The sequence below is a fragment of the Mustela putorius genome, unplaced genomic scaffold (assembly GCF_011764305.1).
Source record: "Mustela putorius furo isolate JIRA1106 unplaced genomic scaffold, ASM1176430v1.1 tig00001149_pilon_pilon_pilon, whole genome shotgun sequence".
Lineage (NCBI taxonomy): Eukaryota > Metazoa > Chordata > Mammalia > Carnivora > Mustelidae > Mustela > Mustela putorius.
This window is the reverse complement of record NW_025421595.1, coordinates 206,789-220,852: the sequence shown is the minus strand read 5'-3', so window position 1 is coordinate 220,852 and position 14,064 is coordinate 206,789. Positions and strand designations below refer to the sequence as shown.

General features: G+C 39.7%; 1 protein-coding gene across 11 annotated transcripts in view; it reads left to right on the top strand.

Annotated features, from left to right (window-relative positions):
• Positions 1-765: 765 nt before the first annotated feature.
• Positions 766-14,064, top strand: part of LOC123394019 (lysine-specific demethylase 5D) — a 60,246-nt gene continuing 46,947 nt past the window's right edge. For 4 of the 11 annotated variants that reach the window (XM_045087444.1, XM_045087442.1, XM_045087439.1 and 1 more), the window contains exons 1-5: positions 767-1,296; positions 2,604-2,681; positions 3,668-3,790; positions 4,044-4,214; positions 5,072-5,224. In XM_045087444.1, coding sequence (XP_044943379.1) covers positions 1,147-1,296; positions 2,604-2,681; positions 3,668-3,790; positions 4,044-4,214; positions 5,072-5,224 — 675 coding nt within the window. In that variant the 5' untranslated portion in view covers positions 767-1,146. Of the gene's footprint in view, positions 1,297-2,603; positions 2,682-3,667; positions 3,791-4,043; positions 4,215-5,071; positions 5,225-5,482; positions 6,032-14,064 lie in introns of those variants that run through there. The other 7 variants (XM_045087448.1, XM_045087447.1, XM_045087449.1 and 4 more) reach the window with 6 other exon arrangements.

The window sequence follows — 14,064 nt, the reverse complement described above, 5'->3', positions numbered from 1 at the left end:
TACTCTTTTTTATGAATGTGGTATTTTTCTGAGAAATAGGACTAGGTATTTTTTTTTCTATTTGATACTTTAGTGTTTGCTACATTTTATTTGATAGCTGTCATAGTGTTTGTGTCTGTTCAATAAGGGGACTGCTCTTCCACAAGGCAAGTAGGTTTTTAATTTTTTATTTTCGTGGCCTGATTCTTTTGATTGTATGTATAGTTAGGAATTGCAAAACGGTCTATGTAATTATTTGACTAGGTGTTTGTAGTAATGCACTTAGTTTTTAACTAATTGTTTCTAATTTTTAGGGGATGCATTTATTTGGCATTTTTTAATAAAAGTTTTTAGTGCCCTACCACTGTTTAGATATAAATGAATGAAATCTTTAGTTTGTAGAAATGCAGTAAGAAAATGTATGCATGCCAACTGCGTATTTAAGTGAAATAGTGTACACGAATAAAAACAATTCGTGTTTTACAAATAGTTTTAAGATTGTAAGAGTCGTAACTCTATTAGGATTAAGCCAGGTGAGTAACTGAAAAGCCAGTAAATTTCTGGAGATTGTTTCAAGGACTTTGGGATGAGTGGTCACGACGTCGTGGATTGCAAGGGTATAGGAACGGAACACAGTGGGCTTGCAATTTTACTAAATGTGGAATTTTCTGTGTGAAAAACAGGTGAACGATCGACGACAGGGATTTTTACGATCTTCCGTCTACTGCGCAGGAGTAACATGCGCAGTTGTGTTTGTTTAAAAAAAAAAGATCCGGCGGTTTTATTTGTGATTGTGCTCTCCTCTTCCGTTGAAGAACTGTTCAATGTTACTGGAGTTCCTGGTTTATGGCACTTGTTTTGTTTTAGTGAACTCCGTTTTGTGTTTCTAGGTTTTATTAGTCCACATAGAACAGCTCTGTTTTCGAAATGCTTTAGCGCCGGAAGAATCCATCCGCGGAGTGACACGAAGTGTAAAGCAACCGGAAAAGCTGCAGGGTCAAGATGGTGGTTGTAGAACTGAGAGTCGTGAGCAATCGCATGAATTAAAAGAACGGTAGAAGTTAAAGGAAAATAAAGGCCCTCCAGGGCCCAGGTTTCGACGACAAAGAATTCATATGCCACCGAAGAAAGAGGAAACCATTTTTCAAATTAACATCTGAGCACGGGATGGATCCAGGGTCCGACGAGTTCCTGCCGCCGCCAGAGTGCCCAGTGTTTGAACCTACCTGGGCCGAATTCCGAGACCCGCTGGGCTACATCGCGAAAATCAGGCCCATTGCAGAAAAGTCGGGTATTTGCAAGATCCGTCCACCAACGGTAAGGCTCTGAAACAAAATTTGGAAATCGGCTTGGGAACTAGAGTACTGCAAAGCCTTAACTCGTTAGTTCTTGTTGTTAAATACTGTATGCATGTATAATTTCTTGTTTTGTAAATAACCATGATACGTTAGCATCAGAGAGGTGGCTTCCAACCGTCGGACCTCGTAGGGTTATTTTACAAAGAAAATAAGAAAGAATTTGAAATTGGTTTTATGCTGTGCTACAACACACGCATTTCTAAAACAATAATATTTACATTGAAAACGTTCAGATGTACTTCCAACTCTTGAGACATAACTGAAAGCACACACACCCACAAAAATTATATAGATTTTCTTATTAACCCCTGGGCTTAACCTCCTGCTGTAAAAACTCAGGTAAGAATGCGGGCGGATGTGAACTCTTCCATTTATTTAATTTGGTTTTCACGGACAGGTCTCTCTTTTGGATTTGTTTTACTCAAAACTGCTAACTGAAACTGTTACCTTTCTCTGAATTAAGAAGGCAAACTTAACTGCGTCTAGACTATCACTTTAAATGACGGAAATGAAAATTCAGCGTGTCCTCTTAATGCACACGTTATTACTCATTTGTTAGATGCTTAATCTGACTACATTTCTTTCTTCTATTTGTACATATTTTTCTTACTACTACTAATTATAATTCTCTACTTAAAACACTGTAGTGAGTGCGAATAAATAGTGATCCAGCTTTCAAAATCACTTCTAGGGGCACCTGGGTGGCTTAGTGGGTTAAAGCCTCTGCCTTCAGCTGGGGTCATGATCCCAGAATCCTGGAATTGAGCCCCGCATCAGGCTTTCTGCTCGGTAGGGAGCCTGCCTCCCCCGCTCTCTGTGCCTGCCTCTCTGCCTACTTGTGATCTCTGTCAGTCAAATAAATAAATAAAATCTTAAAAAAAAAATCACTTCTGATCCATGTTACATTTTTCTTAACTTTAGTAAGAACCCAACAAGTGAGTCCACATTGAGGTGTGCTTCATTATTTTCAAATTAATCTTTTAGGCCCTTTCTCAAGATTTGTTTTATTTTGTTTTATTTTTTTTCTCCTTGTTTTGTTGGAAGACACGTACCAAGATGTTTTGAAGGTGTTTTTTTTTGTTGTTGTTGTTGCTGTTTTTCTTTTTCATTTACTTGGTATTAAAGAGGCAACCATTTGAACATTTAGGAGCAAAAAATAGCCAGAAGTCTTAAAAGGGAGGAATATTATACTGAAAACAAATGGTTCTAGTTCTTCCCATCTTTATCCTTTGCTATGCCATAATAAGATCTTTTATTTTCTTCTAGGACTGGCAACCTCCCTTTGCAGTAGAAGTTGACAACTTCAGATTCACACCTCGCATTCAGAGGCTAAATGAACTGGAGGTAAAATGGAAAGTCATCCAGTTATGCTGGAATTTGAGTTCTGATCATACTTTACTAATACTTATATAACTGTAGTTAACCATACATGTTTTTAAAGGCGATAATATTTGATTCTAACCCCAGTTCCATTTTTTCGAGAATATTCATCTCTTATAAAGTCTTCTGGAAAATGACAGCACATGAACAAGAGTTTTATTTTTTTCAGAATTGAATGACATATTTTTCTGCCATAGAATTGGCTAAAATTAGGGATAGCAAGAAGACAGATTTTTTTCCTGCCCATGCCAACATATTTTATCATTGTGGAGTTTCCCTGATTTCTTCATAAGAGCAAAGTTCAGGACAGATACATGGTCAACTAAATTTTCCACTTGAGTGGTGGTAGTACATAAGTTTTTGAATAAGATGGACTGTATTTGATATGGATCACAGTATTTAGGAAAGACAAATTTTATTTTTTAAAGCAGTCAACAGCCTGCATATTCAGCTTTGTAGTATTAAATATGGAAAGCTAATGAATGATGTGGCATTTTCCTTTGCTATTATGAGTTTTAGCCTGGTGAGAAATTCCAAAACGACTTAGCATAAGAGAAGGTTAATTCAGAAATTATGGAAATTTTTGACATAACATAGAAAAATACTTCATTTTTTTCAGTGTGTATAGACTACAGCATGCTGTAAGGAAGATATTAGATTAAGCCTAAATGGTCTTGCTTAGCCTTTCCTTTACTAAATCTAAGGACGGTGCTTTAGATTTAGGGATGAAAGATTTTGACTTTGAGGCATCACTCTTTGAGCTCTCTTTTTAGATTGAAGAATCAGCTTAGTTGAGCCTTTGTTAGACAGTAGTGGTAAGATAGTGAAATGTAGATTCTAGCCTAGTAGAGCACTGTAGATATATGAAACAATACTTGTTCATTCAAGTTACATTGGACCACAGTCAGGTTAAGGAGTAAACCAGTCTCATAAGACTCTCTCTTCCTCAGGCTCAGACCAGAGTAAAACTGAACTATTTGGATCAGATTGCAAAATTCTGGGAAATCCAAGGTTCTTCATTAAAAATTCCCAATGTGGAACGGCGGATCTTGGATCTCTACAGCCTTAGTAAGGTGAGAGTACTTCTGCTTTAAAGAGAAAAAAAAAAGTAAAAACCCCTGGGTAGGAGACCCTGTGGTTGAATTTTGTGTCTTTAAGTAGGAAAGCACACAATACAGAACTTGCCAATATTTCTTTACAAAATCTTTTCATCTTGGAACAATTGACATAGGTGGGAGTGCACAGTCCTCATTTTTAATCCTCTCTGCTACTGTTTAGGTCTCTTAGTTTGCACACAGTTAATTTACACCTTTCTTATCCTTGCAGATTGTGATGGAGGAAGGTGGCTATGAAGCCATTTGCAAAGATCGTCGTTGGGCCCGAGTTGCCCAACGACTCAACTATCCGCCAGGCAAAAATATTGGCTCCCTGCTACGATCTCATTATGAGCGCATCATTTACCCCTATGAAATGTTTCAGTCCGGAGCCAACCTTGTGGTGAGGGCTCTTAGCTGATTTGGTGCCTAATATGATTTTGCTTTCTAGTCTTGTCTTCCTTTTTCTGGATTGAGCTTCTTCCTGAGCAGTCAGGGCTTAGAATCTTTATGTACATTGATAGAAATTTTGGGAATTGGCTCTGGAAAATATTGTTCAGTTTGAGAAGAAGTATGAAGTATATTTTGAAGACGTTTTAGATACTTTAGAGCAGCTATGTTAGAATTGGAGGATTGTTTTTTCTGTCTTCCTCTCTTGAAGGTTACTGGATATTTTTATGGAGTGGCTATCAAAGTATAAGACAAAAGCATCCTCTGTGATAAAGATAATTATCTTACGGAATTACTAAGCTTTTTAAGGGTAGTGCAAATAAAAGTTAGTTTAAGGATAATATTTTGATACTGGGTTTAACTCAAGGAGTGGAAACTAATTTGGCTGGGTATCTAAAATAACGTTTTTAAGTTTTATTATTTTCAGGGCATTTTGTGAAACTGTGTATACGTGAATATTTGTAAATGGCTATTTTACTTAATCTGTGTAATTCTGTTGGATTTGATATTTATATTGTCCACTTTTCTGACAAAGGTATTGGAACAGCACAAGGCATACAAAGTAGGAATGGGAGCCTAGGTTCAAACCTGATAGTCGGTTGCAAAGACTGTTCTCCACTATGCTTTACTGCTTATACATAAGCAGATATGTAGAAGAATTCTCATTGTATGTGTGCTTTTATCACAGAAAATATAAACAGTAAATTTGTGTAATTAAGAAGGAAGTATAGCTTTCATTGTTAGAGATTTAAGATAAAGGAATCATTTCATTATTTGCTGATTATGAATGTGACTAATTCCTGACCTTAGGTTTTCTCATGTTCGCAGCAGTGTAACACTCACCCATTTGACAATGAGGAAAAAGACAAGGAATACAAACCCCACAGCATTCCCTTTAGACAGTCTGTGCAGCCTTCCAAGTTTAGTAGCTATAGTCGGCGGGCAAAAAGACTACAACCTGATGTGAGTGCCTTTTTTTCCCCGAAAACTTCAAAGTTTATCTAGGACTTATTCAGTTCATATCTATAAGACATTCTTTTTTTTTTTTTTTTCATGTATAGTTGGTTCAAGATGGATTTATTTGAAAATGAATGAGTTATTTTTATGGGTATTGTTTGTAATATTTTTGTTCTGGTAGTTTTGTTTTTACACATTTTAAAAACATACTCTTTTAATATAGTTTTTTAAAAAAGATTTTATTTATTTCTTTGAGAGAAACCACATTAGCAGGGGGAGGGACAGAGATAAAGGGCCTGACATGGGTCTCACTCTCACGATCTAGGAGATCATGTACTTGAACTGAAACCAAGAGCCTAACTGACTGAGCCATGTGGACACCCCTCTTTCTAATATAGTTTTAGGGGTTTTCTTGAATCTTGGGTTGATTCACATAGACTCTGTATTGTTGTCTCTTTTTTTGTTAGTTTTGTTCTGTGTTCTTTTATGAGATGGATAGTCAGCCACAAGGGAAGCTTGGGAAAAAGTTATACTCAGGAGACTTGCCTCACAGGGCCACAGTACAAAGCAAAAGCATGAGTCAGGTTGTAGGAACAGGATAAGGGGAAAGTGTAGGTCATGACCTTAATGGGGTTTCTCAGGGAAGGGCGAGGCGCAGTAGGAAAATGGTTTAGGATTGGCTGGCTTGAACAGTTTGGATGGACTCTATCTAATCTGTTGGAACACTCCTGTTTCCTTCTTGCCTGGTACCTGGCCCTGAGATGATTAAGGCAGAGGAATATTACGTCCTCTTGTGCCGAAGCCTAACTGAAGGTATGGCCCCCGATTGGTTGATTTGAGTATGAAATGCAAACTCTTTGCTGGGTTCTTTGGTATTTCAAAGAATTGGCTAACCTCAGAGGAGCAGTCTTTCCCTATCCAGGCAGGGGTTTTCATGTGTCAAACGATGTAGTATCAGAAAATTAAAAACACAGACAAGAGAGACTTAGTTTCATTTCTTGCTAAACCTGATTTGTGAGGATCCCTGTGTATCTCAGTCAGTTACCAAAGGACCTGAGCCTTTGGCTCAGGTGATGATCTTCCGGTCCTGGGATTGAGTCCTGCATCGGGCTTCCTCCTCCCTGGGGTGTCTGTTTTTCCCTCTGCTGATCCCCTTCTTGCGCCTACTTTCTCAAATAAATAAAATCTTTAAACAACAACAACAACAACAATGACCAAAAAAACCCTGTTTCATGTGTCCACATATGTTCTCATTAAATTTTGGATGTTTGTGCTTCTAAAATATATTTCATTAGGATAATGCAGTTTGGGGGAGAAAGATGGGGTGGCTGGGTGATGGACACTGGGGAGGCTATGTACTGTGGTGAGTGCTGTGAATTCTTTAAGCCTGACGATTCACAGACCTGTGCCCCTGAAGCAAGTAATACGTTTTATGTTAACTAAAAAAGGGTAATGCTATTTGTTCTTACATACTTTCTGAGTAAAACTTATACTAAAATTTTAAATATTTTAATATTTGGATGTAGAAGGAAGAAAGATGGTGATTTAGCTCAGATTAGTGCAGTTTGGATAGATTCTGCATGAGTGATTTAGTTCTTCAAACAAGGTAGCATCACATAATTATCTGACTAAGAAAAGTGAGCTAATAATTTGGGAATCAAAAATTTCTTTAAAAGTAGTAATTATCAGCTAAGGACACAAAATATTTTCAAAATCAAGGAATCTTTAGATACTTTTTCTTAAGAATGAAATTGTCCAGTTTATGGGAAAGGTCTTAAAAATTCTTAAAACCGTGTAGTTACCAAAACAAATTGTACTTCCAGAACATTAAGAGGAAAATAATTATAAATAAGTTCTGCCTGAAGCACAAAAGAAGTAAATGCAGTGACAAATTGGGAATGATACCTTTTTTTCCCAATTTGAGCTAGGTATATGTAATACAAGAATGCATAGTAAGATTTTTGAAAGGATAAGAATAATACCTGTTATGTCATTAAAAAAAAATTTATTATGTTGTTAGTCACCATATAGTTAGTCATATAGTATGTCATAGTTTTTGATGCAGTGTTCCATGATTCATTGTATAACACCTAGTGCTCCATGCAATATGTGCCCTCCTTAATACCCATCACTGGGCTTACCGATCCCCCCAGTGCCTCCCCTTTGAAACCCTCAGTTTCCAGGTATCCGTAGTTTATCGTGGTTCATCTGTTCCTCTCATTTCCCTCCCCCTTCATTTTTCCCTTCCTTCTCATGTCCTCCGTGCTATTCCTTATGTTCCAGAAGTAAGTGAAACCATCAGATAATTGACTTATTTCACTTAGCAGATTCTCTTCCAGTCCCATCCATGTTGATGGCAGAAGTTGGGTATTCATCCTTTCTGATGGCTGAGTAATATTCCATTGTATGTGTGGACCACATCTTCTTTATCCATTCATCTGTTAAAGGGCATCTTGGCTCTTTCCAGAGTTTGGCTGTTGTGGACATTGCTGCTGTAAACATTGGGGTACCCTGTGCCCTTCTTTTATCTACATTTGTATCTTTGGGGTAAGTACCCAGTCTTGCAATTGCAGGGTGATAGAGTAACTCTGTTTTTAATTTTTTGAGGAACCTCCACACTGTTTTCCAACTTGCAGTCCCACCAACAGTGTAAGAGAGTTCCCCCTTCTCCACATTCTCTCCAACAGTTGTTTTGTCTTGTTAATTTTTGCCATTCTAAGTGGTACAAGGTAGTATCGCTGTGGATTTGATTTGATCTCCCTGATGGCTAATGATGATGAACATTTTTTCATGTGTCTTTTGGCCATTTGTATGTCTTTGGAGAAGTGTCTGTTCATGTCTTATGCCCATTTTTTAACATGATTATCTGCTTTTTTGGGTGTTGAGTTTGAGGAGTTTATTATAGATCTTGTATATCAGACCTTTGTCTATATGTCATTTGCAAATATTTTCTCCCATTCCATGGATTGCCTCTGTGTTTTATTGACCATTTCCTTTGCTGTGCAGAAGCTTTTTGTCTTGATGAAGTCCCAAAAGCTCATTTTTGCTTTTGTTTCCCTGGCCTTTGGAGACACGTCTCGAAAGAAGTTGCTGTGGCTGGTGTCGAAGAGAATACTGCCTGTGTTGTCTTATAGGATTTTGATGGATTCCTGCCTCACGTTGAGTTCTTTCATTCATTTTGAGTTTATCTTTGTGTATGTTGTAAGTGGATGGTTGACTTTCATTCTTCTGTACATAGCTGTCCAGTTTTCCCAGCACCGTTTATTGAAGAGACTGTCTTTTTTCCAAAGGATATTTTTTTCCTGGTGTGTGGGAGATTAGTTGACCATAGAGTTGAGGATCCATATCTGGGCTCTCTACTCTGTTCCACTGGTCTATGTGTCTGTTTCTATACCAGTACCATGCTGTCTTGGTGATTGCAGCTTTGTAATAAAGCTTGAAGCCAGGCAGTGTGATGCCCCAGCTTTGTTTACTTTTCAACATTTCGTTGGCAGTTTGGGGTCTTTTCTGGTTCGCTACAAGTTTTAGGATTGTTTTTTGAAAAATGCCCTGGTGTTCTGATGCGGATGGCGTTGAAAGTACGGATAGCTCTGGGGAGGATAGATGTTTTGACAGTGTTTATTTTTCTGATCTGTGAGCATGGAATGTGTTTCCATGTTTTTGTCTTCTTCAGTTTCTTTCTTAAGTATTCTTTCGTTCCCAGAGTATATATCCTTCACCTCTTCGGTTAGGTTTATTTCCAAGGTATCTTATGGTTCTTGGTGCTGTTGTAAAGGGAATTGCTTCTCTGGTTTCTCTTTCTACAGTCACATTGTTAGGGTATAAGAAAGCAGCGGATTTCTGTGCATTGATTTTGTGTTCTGCCGTGTTGCTGAATTGCTGTATGAGTTCTAGTAATCTGGGGGTGGAGAATTTTGATTTTCCACCTAAGAGTATTATGTAATCTGAGAAGAGAGAGATTGACGACTTCTTTGCCGGTTTGAATACCTTTTATTTCCTTTTGCTGTCCAGTCGCTGTTGCTAGGACTTCTAGTACTGTGTTGAACATCTCTGTCGTGTTCCTGATCTTAAGGGAAAGGCTCTCAGCTTTTCCCTGTTGAGAATGATATACACTGTGGGTTTTTCATAGATGGATTTTATGAAGTTGAGGAATGTTCCCTCTATCCCTGTACTCTGAAGAGTTTTAATCAGGAAAGGATGCTGTATTTTGTCAGATGCTTTTTCTGCTTCGATTGAGAGGACCATGTGGCTCTTCTGTCTTCTCGTATTGATTTGTTCATCACGTTGATTGATTTGCGAATGTTGAACCACGCTTGCATCCCAGGGATAAATCCCACCTGATCATGGTAAATAATCTTTTTTTCTTTTTTTAAAGATTTTATTTATTTATTTGACAGAGACAGATCACAAGTAGATGGAGAGGCAGGTAGAGAAAGAGAGAGAGGGAAGCAGGCTCCCTGCTGAGCAGAGAGCCCGATGCGGGACTCGATCCCAGGACCCTGAGATCATGACCTGAGCCGAAGGCAGCGGCTTAACCCTTAACCGGCGCCCCGGTAAATAATCTTTTTTTAACGTACTGTTGGATCCTATTAGCTAGGATCTTGTTGAGAATCTTGGCTTCTGTATTCATCAGGGATATTGGTCTGAAATTCTCCTTTTTGATGGGTCTTTGCCTGGTTTTGGGATCAAGGTAGTGGTGGCTTCATAGAAAGAGTCTGGAAGTTTTCCTTCTGTTTCTGTTTTTTGGAACAGCTTCAGTAGAGTAGGTATGATTTCTTCTTTGAATGTTTGGTAGAATTTCCGTGGGAAGCCATCTGGCCCTAAACTCTTGTTTTTTGGGAAGTTTTTATTTTTTTATTTTTTTTTTAAAGATTTTATTTATTTATCAGAGAGAGAGATGGGGAGAGAGCGAGCACAGGCAGACAGAATGGCAGGCAGAGGCAGAGGGAGAAGCAGGCTCCCTGCTGAGCAAGGAGCCCGACATGGGACTCGATCCCAGGACGCTGGGATCATGACCTGAGCCGAAGGCAGCTGCTTAACCAACTGAGCCACCCAGGCGTCCCTTTTGGGAGGTTTTTAATTAATGTTTTAATTTTGTTACTGGTCATCGGTCTATTCAGGTTGTCAGTTGTCCCGTTTCAGTCTTAGAAGTTTATAGGTTTCTAGGAATGCAGCCATTTCTTCTAGGTTGCTTAACTTACTGGCATTTAGCTGTTGATAATAATTTCTGTTAATTGTTTCTATTTTGTTGGTGTTAGTGATGATCTTTCTCCTTTCATTCCTGATTTTACTAATTTGAGTCCTTTCTCTTTTTTGGTTTAGTCTGGCCAGTGGTTTATTAATATCATTAATTCTTTCAGAGGACCAATTTCTAGTTTTGTCGATGTGTTCTGCTGTATCTCTGGTTTGTAATTCATTTATCTCCGCTCTGATCTTAATTATTACCCTTTTCGTGCATTGGTTGGGCTTAATTTTTTTATTCTCCAGTTTTTTGAAAGTATAACGATAGTTTGTGTATTTGGGATTTTTATGTATTTTTGAATGAGGCTTGGATGACTCTCTCTTTCCCCTTTAGGACCGCCTTTGCCATAGCCCGTAGGTTTTGGACCGATATGCTTTTGTTCTCATTGGTTTTCATGAATTGTTTAAGTTGTTCTTTGATTTCCTGGTTGACCCAAATGTTCTTAAGCAGGACGGTCTTTAGCTTCCAAGTGTTTGAACTTTTCAAAACTTTTTCTTTTTCCTTTTTTTTTAAAGATTTATTTATTTGATAGACAGGGATCACAAGTAGGCAGAGAGTGAGCCAGAGAGAGAGGGGGAAGCAGGCTCCCTGCTGAGCATAGAGCCTGACGGGGGGCTCGATCCCAGGACCCTGGGATGATGACATGAGCCAAAGGCAGAGGGTTTAACCCACTGAGCCACCCAGGCGCCCCGAAAACTTTTTCATGTGATTGAGTTCCAATTTAAAGCATCGTGATCTGAGAATATACAGGGAATAATCTCAGTCTTTTGGTATGGTTGTATCCTGATTTGTGATCCAGTATGTGGTATATTCTGAAGAAAGTTCCATGTACACTCAAGAAGAATGAGTATACTGTTGTTCTAGGGGGCATTGTTCTGTATATATTAATGAGGTTCATCTAGTTTGTCATTCAAATAATATTGTCATTCAATATTGTCAAATAATGTTGTCATTCAATAAATATTTACAATATTAGATATTCTTGTTGGATAGACCCTCTAAAATTGATGTAGTGTTCTGTATCTCTAACTACTGTCTTTAGCTTAAAATCTAATTTGTCTGATCTGAGAATTACTACCTCAGCTTTCTTTTGAGGTCCATTGGCTTGAAAGATGGTTCTCTATCCCATCATTTTCAGTCTGGATGTATCTAGGTTCAGAATGAGTCTCTTTTAGCCAGCATATTGATGGGTCCTATCCTTTTATCCAATCTGCAACCTTGTGCCCTTTTATGGGAGTATCTAGGCCATTCACGTTAGAGTGATAGTTGAAAGATATGATTTTATTGTCATCATTTTGCCCGTGAAGTCCTTGTTTCTATAGATTGTCTCTATATATCTGAGTTCTATGTCACTCTTGGGGTCTTTCTCCTTTTATAGGACCCCCTTAATATTTCTTGCAGGACTGGCTTGGTCTTCACATATTCTCAGTTTGTGCCAGGCTTGGAAGCTCTTTATCTCTCCATCTGTTCTGAATGACAGCTTTGCCAGATAAAGAACTCTTAGGTGCATGTTCTTCTCATTTAGTATCCTATGTCTTGCTAGCCCTTTCTGGCTTGCCTGGTCTTGTGGACAGGCCTGACATTATTCTGATGTTCTTCCCTTTGTACCTAAGGAGTCTCTTTCCCCTAGCTGCCTTAAGATGGTTTCTTGGTTCTAAGATTGAGTAGTTTCACTATAACATGCTGGGGCATTGGTCTGTTCTTGATCTTGGGAGCGGTCCTCTCTGCTTCTAGTACAGCAGTGCTTGTTTCCTTCCCCAGATCAGGGAAATTCTCATCTGTGATTTGTTCAGCTATATTTTCTAGTTCTCTCTCTTTCCCCACCCTCTCAAGGATCCCAGTAATTCTGGCATTGGAATGTTTCATGGCATCATTTATTGCTCTAATTCTGCTTTTATGGATTTTAAGTTCTTTTTTTTTTTTTTTTTTTTTTTGTAAAGATTTTATTTATCAGAGAGAGATGGGGAGAGAGCGAGCACAGGCAGACAGAATGGCAGGCAGAGGCAGAGGGAGAAGCAGGCTCCCTGCTGAGCAAGTCCCGATGTGGGACTCGATCCCAGGATGCCGGGATCATGACCAGAGCCAAAGGCAGAGGCTTTAACCGACTGAGCCTCCCAGGTGCTCCTGGATTTTAAGTTCTTTATGCCAGGCCCCCTCCTGATACTTCTTTTCTGTCACTAATTGATCTTCTGCTTCATTTAGCTTGGCTGTTAGATTAGACTGGATCTCATTGATAGCATTTTTAAGTTCTGCCAGATCAGCTCTCACTTCTTCTTCTTTTTTTTTTTTTTTTAAGATTTTATTTATTTATTTGACAGACAGAGATCACAAGTAGGCAGAGAGGCAGGCAGAGAGAGAGAGAGAGGGGGAAGCAGGCTCCCTGCTGAGCAGAGAGCCTGATGTGGGGCTCGATCCCAGGACCCTGGGATCATGACCTGAGCTGAAGACAGAGGCTTTAACCCACTTAGGCACCAAGGCATCCCTCAGCTCTCACTTCTAACCCTTCGAGTCTCTATTTTGCCATTAGTGGTTTTCTCCATCCTGGCTATTGTCTGCACACCTGTTACCCTGAAGTCTGTTTCTGACATCTTGCTTTTATCCATATCCATTAGGTCACGAGGTCACAGACTCGTTAGTTTTTCCTATGTTGGTGGTTCCACCTCTTACTTATTCTGTTGAGGGGTGATTGAGGGAGTGTGTAGGGTCCAAATTATTGACCACAACTGAAGCAAGATGCATGCACCTGTTTTATAGGGACCTTAGGATTGTCAGCCTCTTGTTTTTCCAGCCTGTCATCTGAGGAGAGGGGTCTGCCATGCTGTTACTCATGCAACCCCGTTTGGGCAGAGTTGCCCTGCTGCCTATGGGGAGGTAGAATGGATTCAGTGAAAACTGGTTTTGAAGGGCTTTTGCGGCTTTCTCTGGTGGCTTTCCACGTCCCCCCTCAGAGTAAGTAAGAGCAGAAGTGACCTTATTGAAACCTCTGTGTCAGAACAGAGAGATCGCAGCCTGCCCCTCGGTTGGCTCTCCAGGCCATACTGTCCCCACTTCTGTCTGCTAAAAACCACAGCCACCTGGGGTTGTGTGCTCTACAACGCAGGCAGCACTCCCAGCCCTTGCTTCCAGGTCCAGGCACATCTCTGCTTCTAAAACCACAAGCCACCCCTGGTTCACACGTCTGTTCCACGGCTCCAGCTTTAGTCTGGGGCTCTGCTCTATAGTTCTTTTCACATAGCTTTTTTTTTTTTTTTACGATTTTATTTATTTATTTGACAGAGAGAGATCACAAGTAGGCAGAGAGGCAGACAGAGAGAGAGAGGAGGAAGCAGACTCCCTGCTGAGCAGAGAGCCCGATGTGGGACTCGATCCCAGGACCCCGAGATCATTACCTGAGCCAGAGGCAGAGGCTTTAGCCCACTGAGCCACCCAGGCGCCCTCACATAGCTTTTATTGTGAGTCTGTGCCCAGGCCCCAGGTTGGGACATTTTTGTGCTCTCGTGTTATTTCTCCTTCCCAGTGCCAGCGCTTCTGTTATATCTTTCGGTATCTACCCACAGAGTCATAGCTCCCTAGTTCATACCTCGAAACTGGCTGCTGGAGATGC